Source organism: Macaca fascicularis, chromosome 8 (genome assembly GCF_037993035.2).
Source record: "Macaca fascicularis isolate 582-1 chromosome 8, T2T-MFA8v1.1".
Classification (NCBI taxonomy): Eukaryota; Metazoa; Chordata; class Mammalia; order Primates; family Cercopithecidae; genus Macaca; species Macaca fascicularis.
In genome coordinates this window covers 2058886-2078719 of record NC_088382.1, presented here as the reverse complement: position 1 = coordinate 2078719, position 19834 = coordinate 2058886, and the positions used below count along the sequence as shown (strand labels likewise).

At 52.5% G+C, this 19834-nt stretch overlaps 1 protein-coding gene and 1 pseudogene across 26 annotated transcripts in view; one reads left to right on the top strand and one right to left on the bottom strand.

Annotated features, from left to right (window-relative positions):
* ARHGEF10 (Rho guanine nucleotide exchange factor 10) overlaps positions 1 to 19834 on the bottom strand; it is a 148211-nt gene that overhangs the window by 5909 nt on the left and 122468 nt on the right. For all 26 annotated transcript variants that reach the window (XR_012416996.1, XM_045397795.2, XM_045397797.2 and 23 more), the window contains 2 exons: positions 9415 to 9589; positions 675 to 797 (listed from right to left, as the gene is read on the bottom strand). Coding sequence is in view for 25 of the 26 variants with exons in the window: in XM_045397795.2 (XP_045253730.2) it covers positions 675 to 797; positions 9415 to 9589 (298 nt within the window). In the remaining variant the exon portion in view is untranslated. The remainder of the gene's footprint in view (positions 1 to 674; positions 798 to 9414; positions 9590 to 19834) is intronic.
* LOC107130542 (uncharacterized) lies at positions 17470 to 18977 on the top strand (annotated as a pseudogene).

The following is a 19834-nucleotide window of genomic DNA, read 5'->3' as shown; positions in this document are numbered from 1 at the left end:
ACAGAAAGGACCGACGGAGATCCCGGCTTCCTTCTTCACAATATAAAATACAGAAAGGACCGACGGAGATCCCGGCTTCCTTCTTCACAATATAAAATACAGAAAGGAATGACAGAAACTAATTCTGGCATTTAACAGAATAGGAAAACATAAGATTCTCCTTGGACTACTAACGTAAGAAACAGAAAACATATAAATTGGTAATTCCAATTAAACAGACAGTCTACTAAGTCATTATAATACCATGAAAACATACAGATAATCTGAATTGTGTAACAATCCCAGGATGTTAAATCACACTACGCACAGATAATCTGAATTGTGTAACAATCCCGGGATGTTAAATCACACTACGCACAGATAATCTGAATTGTGTAACAATCCCGGGATGTTAAATCACACTACGCACAGATAATCTGAATTGTGTAACAATCCCGGGATGTTAAATCACACTACACACAGATAATCTGAATTGTGTAACAATCCCGGGATGTTACATCACACTCCGCACAGGTAATCTGAATTGTGTAACAATCCCGGGATGTTAAATCACATTCTGCACAGGTAATCTGAATTGTGTAACAATCCCAGGATGTTAAATCACACTCCGCACTGCTATGCTCTATGAGTCTGCAAGACAGGATGCAGCCACTCAGACTGCAGCTGCCACTCACCAGTCACTTTGGGAATCCCTTGCAGACGTGGGACTGGCAGGGCCACGAGGACTCCCAGGCTGGTGCCGACCATCAGCAATCCGTGGCAGACGAGCAGGCTCGTCACCGACAGCCGCTGGTGCCCTGGGCAGAAAGACATACGAGTGGTTTCGGGTCTGGTTTGTGCAGCAGAGTTGGTGGGGCGGTGAGGGAGCTGGAAACCCCACAGGTCTGTCATGCCACCACCAAACCCCGCAGGGGCAGGATGTGGCACAGGAGTTCCCAAACCCGAGCCCCAGGCTCCTCAACCACACGAGCAAGACAAGGGTCTTGGGGGCATGCCCTGCGTCTGCACCTGGACAGAACAGGCCCGATGTCTGGCCGGGTCTCCTGGGCTGTCGTCTGCATGGCTCTGCTCGGCCCCTTCAGCCCTGAATCAAGCCCCTGGATGAATCTGTCTAAACCTTTTGCTTCCTGGCCGTGTAGCACGTGAGCTCGTGAGCCCCCGACACACGCAGCGGCCTGTGGTTCTTTGGGAGCACAGAGGCCCCTTTACAAATGAGGAGAGGTCTCAGCGCGCGCGGCTAGACTCGAGTAACGGACCCTCAGCCGCAGCTGGACCCTAGAGGGAACTGAAAGGCCTCTTCAGGGCTCTGCGTGAAGAACAACATTGTCACATGGCCTCGGCGCTGGACACAGCAGGGAAACGCCACAGTGGACGGCGGGGTCAGAAGGGCCTTTGAGGTTCTTTGTTAGTTTGGTTTTGATTTGCTTTACAGCCAAGGATCTGAAGCCCAGAGAAACTAAACAGTTTGCTCTGGCCGTGACAAGGCTAGAAAGTGGCTGCCAAACAATGTGGGAGATGCATGGCCTATTCCAAGACCCCGCCTCATGGCAGTTACAGGAAGACCCCACCTCACGGCGGTGACAGGAAAACCCCGCCTCATGGAGGTTACAGAGAAGACCCCGCCTCATGGCAGTTACAGGAAGACCCCACCTCATGGAGGTTACAGAGAAGACCCCGCCTCATGGCAGTTACAGGAAGACCCCACCTCACGGCGGTGACAGGGAAACCCCACCTCATGGTGGTGACAGGGAAGACCCCGCCTCACGGCGGTTATAGGGTGGGAGACGCATGGCCTGCTCCAAAGACCCTGCCTCACAGTGCTTACAGGAAGACCCCACCTCACGGCTGTTACAGGGAAGACCCCACCTCATGGCGGTTACAGGGAAGACCCCGCCTCACAGCGGTTACAGGAAGACCCCACCTCACGGCAGTTACAGGGAAACCCCGCCTCATGGCGGTTACAGGAAGACCCCGCCTCACGGCTGTTACAGGGAAGACCCCGCCTCATGGCGGTTACAGGGAAGACCCCACCTCATGGCGGTTACAGGGAAGACCCCACCTCATGGCGGTGACAGGGAAGACCCCACCTCACGGCAGTGACAGGGAAGACCCCACCTCACAGCGGTTACAGGAAGACCCCACCTCACAGCGGTTACAGGAAGACCCCACCTCATGGCGGTTACAGGAAGACCCCACCTCACAGCGGTTACAGGAAGACCCCACCTCATGGCGGTTACAGGGTGGGAGATGCATGGCCTGTTCCAAGACCGCACCTCACCGCGGTTACAGAGAAGACCGCACCTCACAGCAGTTACAGGAAGACCCCGCCTCATGGCGGTTACAGGGAAGACCCCACCTCATGGCGGTTACAGGGAAGACCCCACCTCATGGCGGTTACAGGGAAGACCCCACCTCATGGCGGTTACAGGGAAGACCCCACCTCACAGCGGTTACAGGAAGACCCCACCTCATGGCGGTTACAGGGTGGGAGATGCATGGCCTGTTCCAAGACCGCACCTCACCGCGGTTACAGAGAAGACCCCACCTCACAGCAGTTACAGGAAGACCCCGCCTCACGGCGGTTACAGGAAGACCCCGCCTCACGGCGGTTACAGGGAAGACCCCGCCTCACTGCGGTTACAGGAAGACCCCGCCTCATGGCGGTTACAGGGAAGACCCCGCCTCACGGCAGTTACAGGGAAACCCCGCCTCATCGCGGTTACAGGAAGACCCCACCTCATGGCCGTTACAGGGAAGACCCCGCCTCATCGCGGTTACAGGAAGACCCCGCCTCATGGTGGTGACAAGGTGGGTCTGGACTTTCACGTCGTTCCCTGCAACTCTGACACAATCATCAGCATCACAGCCTTCCAACACAGACAAGATAACCCCAGTGTTTCTCTATTTAGCCCCAAAGCTGAGGAGCACAGAAGGTCAATTTAGCTTGTTCCTGAGAAGTGACGGTGAACACTTAAAAAGTTTGATTCTTCTTTTCTGTAGACATAGAAGCTCTTTTAAATATCCCTGCATTTGACCCAAAGTTCATCTCAGATAAAGAGCATGAAAAACAATCTGACACCAGAGCCAAAGACTCAGAATTGAGGTCAAACAGCCTCACCCAAAACAGAAACAAAAAACAAAAAACACGGAATCTGTATCGACAGGCGTCAAACAGCCTCCTCAGAAAACAAAAAACCCTCACTACAGACAAAGACAGACATTTGGTTCTATTTCTAAACGCTGATTGATATTATTTTTAGAAGCTCCCTAATATGCGTGTCCCAGGAATTCCGAATGTCTGCCTGGCTGCCGTGATGTGGTCAGGGTGATGGTGAATCCACAGTCCTGCACGTAAGCCGTGGCTGTTATTTTCTAAAGCTGATGAAAAACACGGCAGCCGCTTCGAAGCTGATGCGCAGGATTCCCAGCTGCTCCCAAGCGCGATCGCTCTACAACACGGGGCGCAGCCCGGGGTGCGGCCGCAGAGGGAGTGTGGATGCTCTTTCTAGAGCAGCAGTTTGACTCAACGGTAAGTATTTTCAGTGTGAAACATGACTGTCTGATGAGAGAGAAAACCAGTGTGCACACGAGTTCAGCACACAACCTGAACCGGGCCTTCCCAGCCCTCCGTGTGGCACTGGGATGGGAAGCAGCCCTGGGGTGGGAGCAGGGATGTGAGATGCTGGGAAGGGGAGAAGCCCCACCTGCGTGCCGGGAAAGGCTGCGGCCGCGTGACTGAAATGCTGGCCCGGCTTCTGGAAGGGCTCCTGTGATGCTGGCCAAAGCTTGCATTTAATAAAAAGGGCAGGCCGGGCGCAGCGGCTCATGCCTGTAATCCCAGCACTCTGAGAGGCCGAGGCGGGTGGATCCCCTGAGATCAGGAGTTCGAGATCAGCCTGGCCAACATAGTGAAACCCTGTCCCTACTAAAAATACAAAAATAAATAAATAAATAAATAAAATAAAATAAATGAGCTGGGTGTGGTGGCGGCGCCTGTAATCCCAACTACTCGGGAGGCTGAGGCAGGAGAATCACTTGAACCCGGGAGACGGAGGTTGCAGTGAGCTGAGATCGCACCATTACTCCAGCCTGGGCAAAAAGAGCAAAACTTAGTTTCAAATAAATAAATAAATAAAAATAAAATAAAAAATAAAAATTAAGCAGGTAAAAACCAGACGTGAATGTTTTAACTGGTTTCAAAGTACCCAGGAACTACATAGGACAGTTAAGTTCCAGAGAGCGGCTTTCCGTTGCATTTTCCAAGCAGTCTGCCCATCAGCATCTTTAATTTTACATAAGAAAGTTGACTGCCACGGTCACGAGATCATGCGGTCATTTTCCGATTCCAGAGGCTGTGGTGAGTGCCGCTATCCAGGCGTCCCCTGCCCATCCGGAAGCACCAACGATGACCTAGAACAGGACAGCAGGGTGTGTTCCAGACGGGGCTGGGTCCCGGGAGCTGCAGCCCACGGAGGTCTGCTGGGAGGTGGGAGGCGGGGCAGCTGAGGTGGTGAACGGTGATGCAGCTGCACAGTGAGGCTGGTCAATGGGTTACAAGCGTGAAGTGGGACTGACTGCACGTGAGCCGCTGCTGCATGGCCACTCCGTTGGGAGCCACCAGGGCCTTCCATAGGCAGCCACAGAGAGACGCATTTCCTGCCCTGGAGGCTGGGAGGGGCTGGGAGTGTAAAGGACACCATCCAAGTTCATTCAAATAACCTCAGAGACAGAACAGTGACTGGAAGAAGCAAATATGTCCCTCAAGTGTCGGAGGAAATGCTACCAGGGGGATTCACCCTCTGCTCTTCCCAGTCTGGAATACAAACCGAAGGACAGGCCAGGGCCACACAGGCTGCCGAGAGAGGCTGTGGCTCCCAAGTCCTCGGTCTCGTTCCTTAACTCACCATCTTGAGTCCGGTTTCATTGGTGTAGTCCCTGGTCTTTAGAAAAGTTACACTGGTTTTTTTTTTTGTTGTTGTTTTTTAATGGAAATTTTGGCCATTTTATTTGTTCACATAGTTCCTGGAGGCTCTGTATTCACTCGGTGGAGACTCAGAAAAGTGCAATTTACCACGGGGTCTCAGCACTTTTCCATAAAAAATATCCTCCTTTGAACATGCGGGACAGAGCAGGAAACATCTGCCCGGTGATGTAACCTACTGCAACTGCTCACAACCTAAAAGCTGAGGCGCCGTGAACCCACTTGCCGTGAACTCTGCTCCTTTTTAACTTAGAAAGGTCATGACTGCTCTAACGAACGTGCATGTTAATCACAGGCCTTCATCAACCGTTAGTCTGTGTCGAACCTGATGTAGCTTATGTGAAAGAACGCAAGCTAAATGGTTTTCAGAACTGAATTCCAAATAGAAGGAGTAAAGCCAGGTCCTTAGCTACAGATTCACGGAGTCCCCAGGGGCCAGCAGGCTGAGACCCCGAGGAAGGAAGGAGGTTTCATCACGCCGTGTGAACTTATACAAAAGGCAGGAGTTATAGTACAGTTTGCTTATTTCAGATTTTGTTGTTTTTCGCTTGGCAAGTCTTCATGTGCAGAAGCTACCTGACTTTTATATTCCAGCAATAGCACAAAAAGATAATTTTATGTCTTGTTGCCACACACACACACACACACGAAAACCCATTTGAGCATCGTCATGAATACAACTCGAGAATGAAGGTTTTGTGTGTGTGTGAACAGAGCACAGCGGACATGTGTGGGCCTCCAGGAACCATGTTGGATGGTGAGGAGGAGAAGAACCCAGGAGTGGTGACGGCCCGGCGACCTCAGCGTCCGTGCGCTTCAGCGCCGCATGAATGTGCCCCGACCGGAATGTCTAAACACAGTGTGGAATGCCATAGTGCTTATTTCTATGAAATATGAAATACTGGCTGAAAGGCAAAGACGATGGGACAGAGGAGACGAGAGGAAAGGACTCTCTGGAGGAAAGGACTCTCTGGCTACTCATTCCGTCTGAGTCACAAAATGCAACGAACATCAGAATCATTTCAGTCTATGCCGCACCGAGGATCTTACAGAGAATCACGGTTGGAAGCATCACAAACAAAGCTGAACTTCTGCTGTCACCGAGGTCGGCTTTAACCCGTGTACCCTTCTCCTACTGAGGAGGCCACGGTGGCCACAGACCACAGCCTTGGAGCAGAGAACTGAATGTGGGTAAAGCAGTCAGTGTTCCCCAGAAATCAGTGAGGCTGGAGCTATTTCAAACTTAGTACTGAAATGCTGGAGAACCTGCCAACTATGGGCACAGCGCTCCATCTGGACAGATGCATGCGTTTGCTTTCACGCGGGTCTAAAATGCAGACCTGACTCTGTGTGCAGGAATAAGTAAAGACCCATGATTCAGGGGCCCCCGGAGCAGGGGGCTGAGAGCACACACTGTGGCCGTGCAGAGTCAGCCCAGGATGTTAGAGGGGCCTGGGAGGGTGGGCGCCAGGGGACGGTGGCTCTGCAGAGCCCCACACATCTGCTGGCACCAAGTGAGAGGCTTGTGGTGGGCTTGGGATGGATCCATCATGAGCTGAAGGGTGACAAGTACCAAGGACGGGAGACTGAGCGCCCAGCCACAACTTCATCATCCAAAACACACAACACAGGCAGCTGCGATTTAGCCAGAATCTGCGACCTGAGCAGCCGGCAAGGGCTCTGCATTCTGTTTCTGGACCGGTGCAGGACTGTGTTGGGTGCTCTATGCTTGGAGGGAAGCAGGATGATTCTGTCTTTCTCTTCTACGGAGTAGACAGTATCTAAAATAAAACATTAAGAACCTGCCATACAGGAGTGGCTTTCGAACAGCAGCAGCAGGGAGGCGGGCGGGAGAGGCAGCTGACAGTGGGGTGGGGTATGCAGACGGGGGGCGGGGATGGGTGCTGACAGTGGGTGGGGTGCTGGGATGAGGGGGTGGGTGCTGACTATGGGGTGGGGTGTGGGGATGGGGGCGGGGGCGGGTGCTGACAGTGGGTGGGGTGTGGGGATGGGGGGTGGGGGTGAGCCCTGACTATGGGGTAGGGGGTTGGGATGGGGGGCAGGGGTGAGCCCTGACTATGGGGTGGGGGGTGGGGATGGGGGCGGGGGTGAGCCCTGACTATGGGGTAGGGGGTTGGGATGGGGGGCAGGGGTGAGCCCTGACTATGGGGTAGGGTGTGGGGATGCGGGCGAGGGTGGGTGCTGACAGTGGGTAGGGGGTGGTGATGGGGGGTGGGTGCTGACTATGGGGTGGGGTATGGGGATAGGGGCGGGTGCTGACAGTGGGTGGGGTGTGGGGATGGGGGCTGGGGGTGAGCCCTGTCTATGGGGTGGGGTGTGGGGATGGGGGTGGGTGCTGACTATGGGGTGGGGTGTGGGGATGGGGGCGGGTGCTGACAGTGGGTGGGGTGTGGGGATGGGGGCTGGGGGTGAGCCCTGTCTATGGGGTGGGGTGTGGGAATGGGGGTGAGGGCGGGTGCTGACAGTGGGTGGGGGGGTGGGGATGGGGGCAGGGGTGGGGGGGTGGGGATGGGGGCAGGGGTGGGGGGGTGGGGATGGGGGTGGGTGCTGACAGTGGGTAGGTGCTGGGACAGGGGCGAGGCTGTAGGCCCCCAGAGCGCAGCCTTTCCTATCCTGCTTTGCTTTTCATAGCCTGGGCGTGAGTGCTGTTGGCTTTTATTAAATCGTGTGCAAGGGTTATTTTATTAAAAAATCAAATTCAAAATACAGACTCCACTCACACTGGCCAGAGCCTTCCCTTCATTAGGAGTTTCTTTCTGATCCTAACCGGAGAGGGATAAACACCAAAGATCCTGCGGGGCCGCTGCATTTCCATGGCCGCTCTCGGAACTCTGGAACCAGGGTAACCGTGGGCTGCTCCTCCCCAGAGGGAGGCCTGCGCTGCAGGCAGCCGGGGCGGGATTGGGAGGCTCAGGGGCTGCAGCCCATGGGAGGTCGAGGGGAGAGGTTTTTCTCGCAACGCCCTCCTCACCTCCCCTTGTGTAGAGAACTTTGAACACACGGACACTCACTGCCACGTGAGAGCTTTGGCAATTACGGATGTGACTTGGTTCTGTCCCAACAACGACAGCGCATTCCTGCAGCAAACATTTGCTCCAGCAGCGAGTGCTCCAAAGAAAACACAAGGTCCGCAGCAGAGCGTCCGTCTGCTTTCTAAGCCATGGGGACTTAACCATTTTGGTTCTCTAAATATAAATCTGCATGTTACATAAACCTCCTTTTCCTTTTTTTCTCCTCCTTTTCCTCCTTTTCTCCACCAAGAGAAATCTCCTGGAGTATTTTAACAATGACTTGTACAGTTAGCCCCTGAGAAACGAATGGCTATCACGGACTCACCATGCACCAAATATATTCACCCTCCCACCTCCAATGGGAGTGCGGAGGGGACGCAGCGGCCCCGAGGAACATCCTCAATGCCTCCTCATCCTCCTCATCTTCCCCTTGTCAAAGGACAGCCTCACACCCGTTCTAGAACCGGACCCCTAATCATTGTGGTTTTTTTCAATGTATCATAAATGGCCCGTCATGGACTGATTGTATCTCCCCAAATTTCGATGTCAGCCCTGCCTGCAGTGGGATGGTACGAGGAGGCGGGGCTTTGGGGAGGTGATTAGGGTCAGATGAGATCATGAGGATAGGGTCCCCATGATGGGATTAGCGCCCTTACAGGAAGCGGAGGAGACCCCAGGGCTCTTTTTCCACCACATGAGGCCCCAGTCAGAAGGCAGCAACTGCAAAGCAGGAAGCAGATCCTCCCAGAAACCTGCCCTGCAGGCACCGTGCTCCTGGGCATGCAGCCTCCAGAACGTGGAGGGGCAGCCTCTCTGGCTTGTAAGCCTGCCCACCTGTGGCGTGTATCACAGCAGCCGAGGGGCACCGAGGCAGAGCCCTTACTTCATGCCTTCCCCTTAAAACTGCAAACATCTTCCAATACTCACCAGCAGGCAAAGAACCAAAACAGCCCTTCCATGGAACCCAGTGTGGCCCCAGGCTACCCATGAAGGAAGCCAGTTGGGCCCCTCCTCATTTCTTTTCTCCACACCCTGCTGTAGGATGATCCTTCCAAAACTCAATGTGTAACGGCCTCCCTCCCTGCCCAGAAACTTCAGTGATACCCACCAGCAACGGGGCATTCACAAACAGCCTCTCCCCAACAGCCCCGCCAGCCGCAGGGAGGCCGCCTGTTTTGCCTTCTTCAGCCTCAGGTCCCGGCTTCCCCAGGGCCTTGTTGTGCCGATAATGAGAAATCGTCTCCCACCCGCTTTGACCTATAGAGATGGCACCGCCACGTGGCTCCTCCCAGCACGTGGCTCCTTCAGGGGCCTCTGTGTCCTGCACCAGGAAGCACTAAGGTGGGCTGACGGTGCTCCGCACCCCTATGCCCATCCCTGGGCCCCGTCCCACCCCCTTACCTGGCAGCATATTGTGAACAGGGGTGGCGATGTTGATGTCCTGCAGGTGCTTGAGAGTTTCCGTGTGAAAAAGGCGGAGTGTGGACCCCGAGGTGAAGGCAATCCAGATGCCAACGCCGGCCACGGCCATGTGGGAGATCACCATGCCTTCCTCCTGGTGGGCCTCCAGCTGACCCTGTGAAATCGAGAGAAGGTCAAGTCTGCTGGCCCCATGGAGCGAGTCTGACTGGGACCTGTTGGGTCCGTGTGGTGTCCAGCTGGAGCGCCATTCAGTGGCTGCAACACGGCAGCAGGCTTTGCTCCAATCACAGGCCTCCCCAGCAACCGAACACCAGCAACCCAACTGCCTGCCAGTTTAATCATCCTGGCTCCTTCATGAGCCCAGAAAACAGCCACTCTGAAGACACAGGCATGGTGTACCTGCCGAGGGGCCCAGGCCACTGAGCTTGTGTCCAAAAGGAGACACGGGCAGGCAGACAAGAGGCACAGGAGGACCCGAACCGTGGGGACTGATGGAGGAGGCTGATCCATTCCCCCAGGCCCATCAGAACCTGCCCAGAACCTTCCCTGAGGTCTCCAGGCTGTGGCGTGGGTCCCACCGCCTGCCTGCAGCCCGACCCTGGTTCTGAGTCCATGCCTCCTCTTAGCTCTGCTGTCCTGGACAGGCGCCTTCTGCTTCTGCATGCAACCTGGTCCTTCTGGAGCTTCCAGGCTCAGCTGCAGCCCCACAGCTCCAAAAGTGCATCCCAGCAGCCTGCTCTGAGGGTTCCCACTGGTGCCTGGGCCTGGGCCCTCGTCACCCCGCAGCCAGCAGGGGCTGCTCACACAGCGACCCCCCGACGTGGCCTCAGGGGCTGCCTGGCACTCAGGCTCTGTGGGATCAGTCCCAGGAGAACTGTCCCCGCCCTGCCCATCAGGGATTGCAGGGGGCAGCAGGGGTGAGGGCTGGGACGAAGCTTAGAGACACTGTGTGCCCCAGGAACCAGCAGCCTCACAGCTCTTGAAATTAAAGAAACTCACGATCCTGCACAATTATCTAAAGTAAAGTGATGAAACTCATAAAAACCCACAGGAAACCACCAGACTGACATCTCCGCCCTATGAGTTGTCCCACAATCTGAGAATAAGAGAAAAGACGACGGCCCCCATGGTGGAGACTGCTGATTCCACGCACATGCCCCGTGGCACCAAACCCCATCCTGCAGCACCAAGCTGCACCCAGAGCCCACTGGGCAGGAACTCAGGGATGCGACTTCAGTGGTTGGCAGATCCCATCTCCCGTGGTATTGCCTCTTGTTTCAGTTGAGATTCCATCAGGAGCGGAGGGTAGAGGAGGGCCCCAGCCTACACAGGAGCATTGCAGGGCCTGAGAGCGATGCCATCTGAGGAGGGGACTGTGTCCTCAGGCTGGGCACGCAGGGGTTGGGGTCCCAGGGAGGCGATACGATGTGGGAGGCTGGGTTCCCCAGGGAGGGAACACGGTGCGGGAGGCTGGGGTCCCCAGGGAGGCGACACGGTGCGGGAGGCTGGGGTCCCCAGGGAGGCGACACGGTGCGGGAGGCTGGGGTCCCCAGGGAGGCGACACGGTGCGGGAGGCTGGGGTCCCCAGGGAGGCGACACGGTGCGGGAGGCTGGGGTCCCCAGGGAGGCGACACGGTGCGGGAGGCTGGCCCACACGGCCCCAAGTCCCATCACTGTGGATCTGGCGCGGGCTCCACATCTGACTGTCCGCCCCCTGGAGCAAACTGGAGCCCCCCAGGTCCCCTGATATGAAGTGAGGGCCCTGCTTCTAAAATGCCCATTCTAGAGTCAGTCGTATAAATGCCTCTTGCCATATGCCTGTAGTTTCCTCATAGAAAATTTCTTCGATAATCACAAGTTGAATTTAAATATTTGTCAATGGGAAGGAACTGGTGCTCACAATTGCGAACGAGTCTGCGTCACTGACTTGTGACTTGGTTCCTATGCAGAGAACCCAGCTCCTACCCCTCAGCGGAACATGAATCTCGCACACAAAGATCCCAAGTGTTTTATGAACTGAAGCTTCACAGGCTCTTCACCGTCTAAACGATCTGGGCTGTGCGGCGTGGGAGAAAGAGCATCTGCCTGGGGGTTGGGAAGTCTGGGTTCTCATTCCAGATGGTTCTAGCGCGGGTGCTTTTGATCCCTCCTCCCTGACTTGGCCTCCTGCGTGACAGAGGAGAAGGCGTGCAGGCCCACACTCCCGACACTCCACCTCCAATCCGGCCTCCTCCTGGCACTGGCTCCTTCCTGCCCCGCCCCTCGCCCTCCTCCTGGCACGGGGCCCTGCCTCTCCTGGCTTCTGTCATTCAGCCCCAAAGCATGTACAAGTCTCACTCATCTTAAATTAAAAAGAAAAAGAGGGAAAAAGGAAAGGAAGAAGAGCCGTGTTCCCCTTTCTGGCTGGGCTGTGCGGTTCCCCCTCCTCCTGCCTGTGCTAGGCAGGCCGCTCCCAGCAGCCATCATTGGAGACAGCTCCTCCACCTGCTTCAGGCTGACACCTGCTAACTTCCCAGCTACCTCCAAAACTGCCACCTCCTTTTGAAAATACTGAGCTATAATTCACATATCATGAAGTTCACCCTTCTATAGGGTGCAATTCTGTTTTTTAGTATATTCAGAAAGTTGCCAACCTTCACCACTCTTGAATTCCAGAACATTTCATCACCCTCATGCCCCCTTCCCCAGCCCCGGACAACCACTCATCCATGTTCTGTCTCTGGATTTGCCTGTTCCAACATTTCACATAAACAAAATCCTACAACGTTCGGCCTTTTGCGTCTGGCTTCTTTCTCTGAATTTGGCGTTTTCCAGGTACATCTACTTGGTGGCGTGAGTCGGGGCTTCCCTCCTTTCCATGGCTGAATCCAGTCCCTGTGTATGAAGGAACCACATTCTGTTTGTCCATTCACGAGTTCCTGGGCATCTGGGCTGCATCCGCTTTTTGACTATAAATAACCCTGCTATGGTCAATCGTGTCTACATGAATATCAGGTTCTTCTGAATCTACACCTACGACTGGAAATGCTGGGTCACCTGGTCATGCCATGAGTTACTTTCTGAAGAAATCACAAACTGTCTTCCCAGAAATTGTACCATTCTGCATTCCCACCAGCAAGTAAGAGTCTCCCAGCATCCTCACGTGCTCTCCCGTGCGTGCTGGCTCCACTGACAACATTATTCCTGCCATCCCAGTGTGTGACAGACACAGCGCCTCATTGTGGTTTTGCGTCATGATTCCCTAACAAGCAACAATGCTGACCATCTTCTCATGTGCTTATGGGTCGACTGTAAATCTTTGGAGAAATATCCATTCAGTTCCCTTGCCTTTAATAGGGTTAGTTTTCTTTTTATTAAGTCCTAAGAGTGTGCTAGATGCTCTGCATACCAGATCCTTCTCACATGAGCTGTACGTATTTTCTCCCACTCTGTGGGTTGTCTTTTCACTCCCTTGATAGTGTCCTTTGAAGCAAAAAGGTTTTAATTTTAATGAAGCCCAAGGTATCTTATTTTTCCACATTGGTTGCTTGTGCTTGAGGTGTCAGATCTAAGAAACCACTGTCTAGTCCAAAATCATGAGGATTTACTCCTATTTCTTTTAAGGGGTTTATAGTTTTAGCTCTTACATTTACGTTTTAATTCACTTGAGACAATTTTGTATGTGGTGTGAGGCAGGGGTCCAGCTTCATTCTTCTGCACATGGATACCCAGTTGTGCCAGCAGCACCTGTTGAAGAGGCCATTCAATATTCAAATGGAATAGTTTTGGCACCGTTGAAAATTTTGTGACCACAGATGCATGTGGTCTCCGGTCTGTGTCACTGATGTATGTGTCTGTGTGGTAAAATCTGAAATTAGGAAGTGTGAGCCTCCAATTTTGTTGTTTTTCTAGATTATTTTGGCTCTTCTGGATCCCCTGCACTTCCAGATGAATCTCAGGATGTGCTTGTCAAGTTTTGCTGAAAAAAAAATTAAAAAGCAGTGGAAATTTTGATAAGAATTGTGTTGAATCTGCAGATCCATTTGGGGACTGTTTTCTTCTTAACAATAGTATGTCTTCCAATCTATGAACACAGGATGCCTTCCCATTTATTTAGGTATTCTTTAATTTCTTTGAATGATGTCTTGTAGTTTTTAGTGTATACATCTTGCATTTTTTGATTAAAAATTTCTCTAAGTATTTTTCTTTTTGACAGCGTTATAAATGAAGTTGTTTTCTTTGTCTCATTTTCAGGTTGTTTGCGCTAGCGTACAGAAATTTAATTGATTTTTGTATACCGATCTTGTGCCCTCTAACCTTGCTCAACCTGTTTATTAGTCAAGTAGTTTTACTGTGGATTCCTCAGAATTTTCTACATACAAAAGGATATCATATGCAAATGCAACTTTACTTCTTCCTCTCATCTGAGTCCTCCAGCTTTTTTCCCTTGTCTAATTGCTCTGGCAGATCCTCCAGTACTACTTCGAATAGAAATGGTAGAAGCCATCCTTGTCTTGTTCTTGATCTTCAGGGGAAAACTTTTCTTCTTTAACCATAAAGTATGATGTTAGCTGTGAGTTTTTTGTAGATGCCCTTTGGCAGGTGGAGGAAAAGTCACTTTCTAGTCTTAGTTTGAGTGTTTTTATCATAAAAGGGTGATAAATTCTGTCAAGTACTTTTTGTGCATCAATTGAGATGATCGTGTTTTTCCCCCCATTATTCTGTTAATGTGATGCATTCCACTGATTGATTTTCACGTCCTGAACCACCTTTGCATTTTAGGAATCTATCTCATTTTTCCAGGGTACACAATCCTTTCAGTATGCTGTTGATCTCACTTTGCAAGTCTTCCGTAGAGGATTTTTGCATCCATGCTCACAGTGGATACTGGTCTGTGGTTTTCTTGTCGTGTCTTTGGTATCGGGGTCATGCTGACTGCAGAATGAGTAGGAAGTGTTGCTCCCTCCTCGTCAGTATTTTTGGAGAGTTTGGGAAAGAGTGCTGTTAATTCTTTTTTAAGATGTTTGGTTAGAATTCACCAGTGAAGCCATCTGGTCCTGGGCTTTTTGTTGTTGTTCAGAAGTTTGTGATTACTGATTCAATTTCCTTACTAGTTTTAGGTCTATTCAAATGTTCTATTTCTTCATGATTCAGTTTTGGTAGTTTGTGCCACTCTAGAGTCTGTCCATCTCGTCTAGACTATCTAATTTGTTGGCCACCTGCTGCCTGTTTCACGCACAAGTCTCCATCATAGCTGGTTTCTTAAGCCAGTTCAGAATAAAGCAGAAATTACTCCCTGGAATACTGTTTGGGGCAGAGGAAGGCGACTTCCATAGAGAGGATTTTAAAAAGCAAAACAAACAACCGTGGCGTATGAGGGAACTCTGGTGTGACTAGAGAATAGACGAGTGACGCTTCTTTCTTTCCTCGGGCTGTTGACTCTTTCACAATCACGATCCAAACTTCTGGAAAGATGATTTTAGAAAAACCAAACCCTGCCGGGAGCGGTGGCTCACGCCTGTAATCCCAGCACTCTGGGAGGCCGAGGCAGGTGGATCACGAGGTCAGGAGATCAAGACCATCTGGCTAACATGGTGAAACCCTGTCTCTACTAAAAATACAAAAAATTAGCTGGGCATCATGGCAGGCGCCTGTAGTCCCAGCTCCTCGGAAGGCTGAGGCAAGAGAATGGTGTGAACCTGGGAGGCGGAGCTTGCAGTGAGCCAAGATCGCGCCACTGCACTCCAGCCTGGGCTACAGAGCAAGGCTCCGCCTTAAAAAATAAATAAAATAGGCCGGGCGCGGTGGCTCAAGCCTGTAATCCCAGCACTTTGGGAGGCCGAGACGGGCGGATCACGAGGTCAGGAGATCGAGACCATCCTGGCTAATATGGTGAAACCCCGTCTCTACTAAAAATACAAAAAAAAAAAAACTAGCCGGGCGAGGTTGCGGGCGCCTGTAGTCCCAGCTACTCGGGAGGCTGAGGCAGGAGAATGGCGTGAACCCGGGAGGCGGAGCTTGCAGTGAGCTGAGATCCGGCCACTGCACTCCAGCCTGGGCGACAAAGCGAGACTCCGCCTCAAAAAATAAATAAATAAATAAATAAATAAATAAATAAAATAAAACCAAACCCATGGTTTGTTGGGCCTCAGTCCCAGAGTTTTTAACCCAGCACAACCTCCTTGGTTCTAGTACCCAAGCGTCTCACACCCCATTACACTTCTGGCAAAATACTCTTCTGAAAACAAATTTTGACATCTGCTCCACGCTGAAAACCCTTCAATGGCTCAGCACTGTCTGCAGCAAAAGTGCTGTTTAAAAGAAAACTACACAGAACTCTGCTCCAGGAAGTCAAGTCAAAGGCGGCTGCCTTCAGGGGCATGGGGATGTCTGCACTGCCCATGCTTCCCCCCAACCCCCGTGAGCCAAGCCAGTGACAGGACCCAAGCTCTTCGTCCCCTACTGCGCTCGCAGACCCACCCTCTGCGTCCAGCAGCCCCTTGGGGACCAGTAGTCTCGAAGCCTGATGCATCTCTCCCTCTCTGAGGTGCCATCCTGGTTTTTCTCTTAGTGAATCCCTCCTTACCCTCGACCAGCCAGCTGCACGGGCACCATCCCTAGGCAGCTGCCGAGAGCCCTGTGCCTACAGGGACACATGCCTGGCTTGACACTTTGCTGCTGCCGTTGTGAAATTCGTAGTAACTGTGGGATGCGGGGCCCCTGGATATCGGCTCACTGGGCCAGCCTGAGGCCCGGAGGGAGTGTTGCCCCTGAAACTTCCACAGCGCCCTCACTCACGCTGGCAGCCCAGCTGTCCTGGGACGGAGAGCCGGGCCTGTGTTGTCAATGTCTCAACCATCTGTGGTTGGTTTGTTTTTGCACAATGCTAGGTACTTGGTGAATATTTGCTATGTTTCTGCTGGAGGACAGATTATATGGATGTTACCTTAGCACTGATGTTGGGCATGGCTTCTCCTTTCTCTAAGCCTTGGTTCTCTGAAAACAAGAACATTGGGCCACAGGATCTCTAAGTCTCTGTTTGCCTTGAAATTGTGTGATTCTGAAGGTGTCTGAAAGAAAGTAGGCTACGGATTCCACAGCGTTTGGGGGTCTCTGGGGACCGACATTCCAGAGTGTTCGGGGGTCTCTGGGGACCGACGTTCCACGGTGTTCGGGGGTCTCTGGGGACCGACGTTCCACGGTGTTCGGGGGTCTCTGGGGACCGACGTTCCACGGTGTTCGGGGGTCTCTGGGGACCGACGTTCCACGGTGTTCGGGGGTCTCTGGGGACCGACGTTCCACGGTGTTCGGGGGTCTCTGGGGACTGGGACTCCAGTGTTCGGGGGTCTCTAGGGACTGGGATCCAACAGTGTTCGGGGATCTCTGGCCTCTTCTGCTGACCTGGGCCTGTTGTTTTATTTTCTATGTTTAGATATAGGGTCTCGCTATGTTGCCCAGGCTGGCCTTGAACTCCTAGCCTCAAGCAGTCCTCCTGCCTCAGCCTCCCGAGTGGCTGGGATTACAGGTGTGAGCCACCACGCCCGCTTAGGCCTGTTTTGTTGCCCTGTGTCTCTTTCTACACAATGACAAGAATTAAATCCCTATGAGAAAAAATGCATTGCTGCAGAAAATCACTATGTTGCACTATTTAGGTCATCTTTAATATCTCACCTATTTTATTATTTCATTCTGTTTTTCCCTTCAGTAGAGGATGGGGGCAAGAAAACATTTTCCTCTCTTTCTTTCCTTCCATCTGTCTTCAGTCAAAGAGCACTGCATGTTGTAGAAACTCAAGAGTGAGGAAGAAGAGGTTTGCACTTCAAGCAGCTGTAGTCATTCAACTGAAAGGAGCTGTGACTCAAGGTTCTAAGCAACAGACCTGTCCAGGCAATGCCACCCAGAAATCCAGAATGATTCTCCCTTTCCTAAATGTCAGATCCCTCAGCACTACATCCGTGTTCCTAACACTATGAGATTTAAACAGCAATTGGACAAACCCAGGGTAAAGGGCCATTTGCAGTTGGGGAAAAAGAGATACTTCCCCTCCCCTAAAGTGTCCAGGGGACTGTGACCGGCACCGTGCGGCGGCTCAGCATCCACGGCATGTCTTCCCATCTGCTCCTGACGGCGCTGACAGGCAGGTGGGTGCCCCCTGCTACGTCACGGGTGCTGCACCAAGCACCTGGCTCGGCATCTCCACTGGTTTGCCCGGTGCTGCTTTGTTACGGTGCTAGAGCTGGGACGGGGGCCGGCCACCCCCACTGGTAACCAGGCTGGCTCCTCCACCGGCCCAGTCACTCCAGGAACACCGAAGACTCAGAGCCTCGGGTGCCTTTTTCTTCCAAATACAGCTGGCGTCTCCCAACCCGCTCAACCCAAGCTCAGATCGCAGGCAGCTCCCAGGCTGGCACTGTTCTGACAGCATATGGTCATTCGGGACAGATCCCCCCGCAGCTGCTGCCCCCGCCGCCAGCAGGGCGGACGCACACCCGGGGCTCGGATCCCGCAGGCTCAGGTCCTGCGGGCTGCACCCGCCCCTGGCCACAGTTTCCCTGCACAACGGGAACGGCAGGATGAACTTCATGTTTTCAGAGAGAGCAGATTTTTGCTTCTTTCTAAAAACGCATTTATTTTGGTACTGAAAATGCAAGGAAACAGCCCTATATCTGGATCCAAACACACTGCTTCTGAGTCTTCGAGATTTACAGCATATAAATTACAAGCAGCCTGAGAAAGGGGAATTACCCCCAGCTGTCAGCTCAGACAACCGAGGCCCAGGTAGGTGGCTGATCCAAGATCACTGGATACTATATGGCTGAGCTAGGATGTAAACCCTGTGCTTCTGTAATACAGTTGCTGGGATGGCTGTACTGAAACCTTGTGCCTCTGTATTACACAGTTACTGGGATGGCTGTACTGAAACCCTGTGCCTCTGTATTACACAGTTACTGGGATGGCTGTACTGAAACCCTGTGCCTCTGTATTATACAGTTACTGGGATGGCTGTACTGAAACCCTGTGCCTCTGTATTATACAGTTACTGGGATGGCTGTACTGATGGGGTACAAGGGCTGTGGACAAGCTCAGGAACGGTGCTGGCCTGCCTGGCAGCACTAGCTAATCCCTGGCTCCACGCAACACTGAAGGCTTCTCGTTCTCTGGGCATGTGAAATAAGAAGTGCCAGATGGATATGAAAAGTAACAGGAACAAAACTGCCAAAATTCATCTAACATGTACCCTGACCTCCCTGTCCAGCTATTTTCCATCCCTGTCCAGCAGGCCGGGTCTCGAAGGATGTGGGGGAGGCTGTGTCAAAAACAGACACACATACGGGAATGCTATTCACAATCCATGGCAGAGCGTTGGCCTCCAGGAGGCTCAGGACCCAGGTCCTATCTTCACCTTGCCCCAGTGTGGACCTCGCATCCCTAACCAGACCCAGGTCTGCAGGGGCCAGCCAGAGAGCCCTTTCCTGGCTGAAGACGGCATTAGCCCGCATCCCGCCGTGCCTGCCAGCCAAAGCGGCATCCACGGGGCAGCTCAGGAGCCACTTTCCCTCTGAGACGACAGAGGGCGCAGCCTAGGCACGTCCTGAAACCGGTCTCATGAGGGTGTGCTCTGAGACGACAGAGGGTGTAGCCTAGGCACGTCCTGAATCTGGTCTCATGAGGGTGTGCAAATGCGATTCATGAAATAACCAGCAAAATGTCCTAAAGTTCCTAACCCGGGGAACTGGTTCATCCCTCCTAACGATGGTCTAGACGAGTATTTTCAGAAGCTCTTAATACCGTTTCTTTCTGGATTTGTGACGATCTCATCATTAGAACGTCTTCACAGCCTTCAAAGAGATGAAATTAGACCCCTCGCCCCAACTGACGACATTCTTTCCTGTGACCTTTTGTGTGAGGATCAAAGGAATTTTTTTTTTTTCTTTTGAGACAGGGTCTTCTTCTGACCCAGGCTGGAGTATAGCAGTGCAATCTTGGCTCACCGCAGCCTCGACTTCCTGGGCTCAAGTGATCCTCCCACTTCAGCCTCCCAAATATCCGACAGATGTGCACTACTGTGCCCAGCTAATTTCTATGTTTTTTGTAGAGATGGGGTTTTGCCATGCTGCCCAGCCTGGTCTTGAACTCTTGAGCTCAAGCAATCTACCCATCTTGGTCTCCCAAAGTGCTGGAATTACAGGTGTGAGCTGCTGTGCCCAGCCCAAAGAAATTTTCAGTGATGAGTTGGTCCATTTTATTGGCTGAAAACACACTGTTGTTATCCCAGTTTGTTTAGGGACAGTGGGGTCAAGAGATGGCCATGAACAGACAGTAAAAAAGTAAGAGCGCAACCTCATAATAAATGCCACATATGACATGACTGAAAACTGCAAGTGTGAGGGGAAGTATGTAGCCTTTTCCTCATCACTTC